The sequence below is a fragment of the Pistacia vera genome, unplaced genomic scaffold (genome assembly GCF_008641045.1).
Source record: "Pistacia vera cultivar Batoury unplaced genomic scaffold, PisVer_v2 Contig391, whole genome shotgun sequence".
Lineage (NCBI taxonomy): Eukaryota > Viridiplantae > Streptophyta > Magnoliopsida > Sapindales > Anacardiaceae > Pistacia > Pistacia vera.
This window is the reverse complement of record NW_022196214.1, coordinates 164,597-167,369: the sequence shown is the minus strand read 5'-3', so window position 1 is coordinate 167,369 and position 2,773 is coordinate 164,597. Positions and strand designations below refer to the sequence as shown.

Below are 2,773 nucleotides of genomic sequence, written 5' to 3'. Positions count from 1 at the left end.
AAGAAATAAAAACAAAATTGTTTTTAATTTAATAATTTAGAAATATAGAACTGGAGAAGTTGTGAAACAAATCAAAGAAAAATCGGGTTTTTGATGATTATATTATAATTATATACTGTTTATTGATACCTAATATTGTGAATATATGCTGAATATATATATATATATATTTCAATGTGTTTCGCAATCACAAGTTCAAATGTACTTGCTATTATATCTCCAAATCTTTAACTTATGGTATCTGCCTGATGAATAATCCAAAAAGACGTGGTCAACTCTCTCCCCACGTGGTCCACTCTCTCCCCACGTGGTCCAAAGTCCAAACCATTTGGTATTAATTTTATTGTATTTTGGTAGGTGGGTAGATGCACATATTTCACACAATAGAATACAATACTACATGAAACATCTTCTGGAGGGTAGTTGGTATCTTTCCTTTTGTCTTTTCTCTTATAAAACTAAATTCCCTAACGCCATTCTTTGCTTTCTTCTCACTTTTAACACTATCAGCTGCTTGCTCAGAGAAACCAACAAAAATTAGAGATGGGTGTGATAAAGGCAGCCATAGGAGATGCAATTTTGACATCTTTGTGGGTGTTTAGCCTCCCGCTTTTGGGAGTTTTTACACGCATAATATCAACTTTTCTTGACGTTCAAACCTTGCTACCAGTAACTCTATTCATCAGCATAAATTTGGCAACACTTTTGGTACTACTAATCAGCTTGATAGGCAGTGCCCTTGGTGGTGCCAGCTTCAATCCCTCCACTACTGTCTCCTTGTTCGCCGCTGGCCTTAAACCGGATGCCTCCCTCTTCTCCATGGCTGTTCGGTTTCCTGCTCAAGCTGCCGGTGGAGTTGCAGGTGCCATGGCGATTATGCAGGTAATCTAAACATTTTTGTATGTGACACAGAAAGGACCAAGTGAGAAATTTAAACAATAATAAATTTTATTTATAATTATTATTCAAACATCTTATTTAAAAATATTTTATAATAACTTTGTCATCCTTGTGATCAAATGTAGATAGAATTAAGTTAAACTTTAATTTTTGTCAACACATATTCATACATATTGTAGATGATAATTTAGCAATTAAAAAAAAGCTAAACTAAGAAACTTTAATTGCAGTATATAGATTAGCTTATACTAACTAAATGAGTGTACACTTGATAAAAAATATATATAGTTTTATATTTGGGAAGTTTTGATCACAGATATAAAGAAATTGAAGATTCGAGTTGCATGTTCTGCCGGGTTATTATATCTAAACTTTGGGAGATAGTACTGAAATATAAAGTACACCTATGATTTTGCAGAAGTATTATATATCTTATCAGAGAGTTTTTAATACTTTTGTATGGAGTAAATGATAAACCCACAGGGGTCAGGGGTAAATAATCATTTAGGAAATATCATATTTAGGCTGATATATATATATGGTTATTATGTTATCAAGTTTAATAAATGAATAAAATTTAATAATAATAGTAACTAATTAATAAAGGTTTATTAATTACATAATCATTGTTGAATAATATGTAACAGGTAATTCCAACAGAATACAAGCATATGCTGAAAGGGCCGTATTTGAAAGTGGAGTTGCATAGTGGAGCCATAGCTGAGGGAGTGTTGACCTTTGTGCTTTCTTTTGCTTTGCTTGTTATTATGGGGAAGGGTCCTAAAAATTTAATTTTGAAGATTTGGCTGCTTGCCATGGCAACTGTTGGATTAGTTTTTGCAGGTTCAAGTTACACTGGACCTTCCATGAATCCTGCAAATGCTTTTGGATGGGCATTTGTGAACAATAGGCACAACAATTGGGAGTTGTTTTATGTTTATTGGATTTCTCCATTTATTGGGGCAATTTTGGCTGCTTGGTTTTTCAAATTTCTTTTTCCTGCGAAAACCAATAAAGAGAAAAAAGCCTAAGAAATTTAATGTCTTGTTTGATTCCACTTTCTTCTCTTGAATAATGATTCTATGTGAGCAAATATTTATATCACATTCAGAAATGAAATTGAACGGATGATGAGAATTGATTGGTACTTCGATAGTTAGATTTCAAAGGAATGAATAGAGTTTACCTTATCTTTCATGATATCTGTTAAGTGTCATACAGCTTACTTGTAAGTCAATAATACCTTTCTATATATTATGTCTGGGTTTTACTTTTACAAAAATCTAGCATGTTACAGTTGATTTGGATGAAAGCAGAAGTGATGTAGTAGAATTTAAAGAACTTTTCACTATATTGATCGAATGAGACTTCATATCCGAAACGCAGGAACGATCTGACTAGAAAGTAATTTAAAACTTGAGAAATTAAATCAATCGTACAAGCTAATTGAGCTCAATACATAAGAGTTAAGAGAGGAGCAACAATTTGCATCACATACTCAACACATGTTAAACGTTTTCCAATTAACTGTTGACATGGATACAAACTAATGCTGGCTCATAAATCATCTGCTACTTCTGATGATGAAACAATATATCTTACTTTACGCTACTTATTTGCAACTTTTTCTCACACAAAATGAATGTCAATTTCTATATGTTTAGTTTTTGCTAGAGCAACAATACTCATATTATCACACCAAAGAATTGGAATTGCATAATGAAGCTGATCGAACACCAAGTTCCTTAAACAACTTAAGAAGCCAAATAATATCACTTGTGGCATGTGCAAGTGCTTTCTATTCTGACTTTCTAGAGGACAATGAACAATAACAGTAGGCGAGAAAGTGAAAGAAAATGAGAGAAAATGAAAG

The 2,773-nt window shown here is 32.6% G+C and overlaps 1 protein-coding gene across 1 annotated transcript; it reads left to right on the top strand.

Moving 5' to 3' along the window:
- Window positions 1-427: 427 nt before the first annotated feature.
- Window positions 428-2,158, top strand: LOC116141069 (aquaporin SIP1-1-like). Its single transcript, XM_031426618.1, has 2 exons — window positions 428-882; window positions 1,548-2,158. The coding sequence occupies exons 1-2, from the start codon at window positions 544-546 to the stop codon at window positions 1,929-1,931; spliced, it is 723 nt and encodes a 240-aa protein (XP_031282478.1). The 5' UTR covers window positions 428-543; the 3' UTR covers window positions 1,932-2,158.
- Window positions 2,159-2,773: the final 615 nt, after the last annotated feature.

Excerpts from the sequence above, each read along its gene's own strand:
- LOC116141069 (XM_031426618.1), top strand. The coding sequence starts at position 544 with ATGGGTGTGATAAAGGCAGCCATAGGAGATGCAATTTTGACATCTTTG. Across the intron at positions 883-1,547 it reads GTGCCATGGCGATTATGCAG|GTAATTCCAACAGAATACAA; the intron begins GTAATCTAAACA and ends AATATGTAACAG.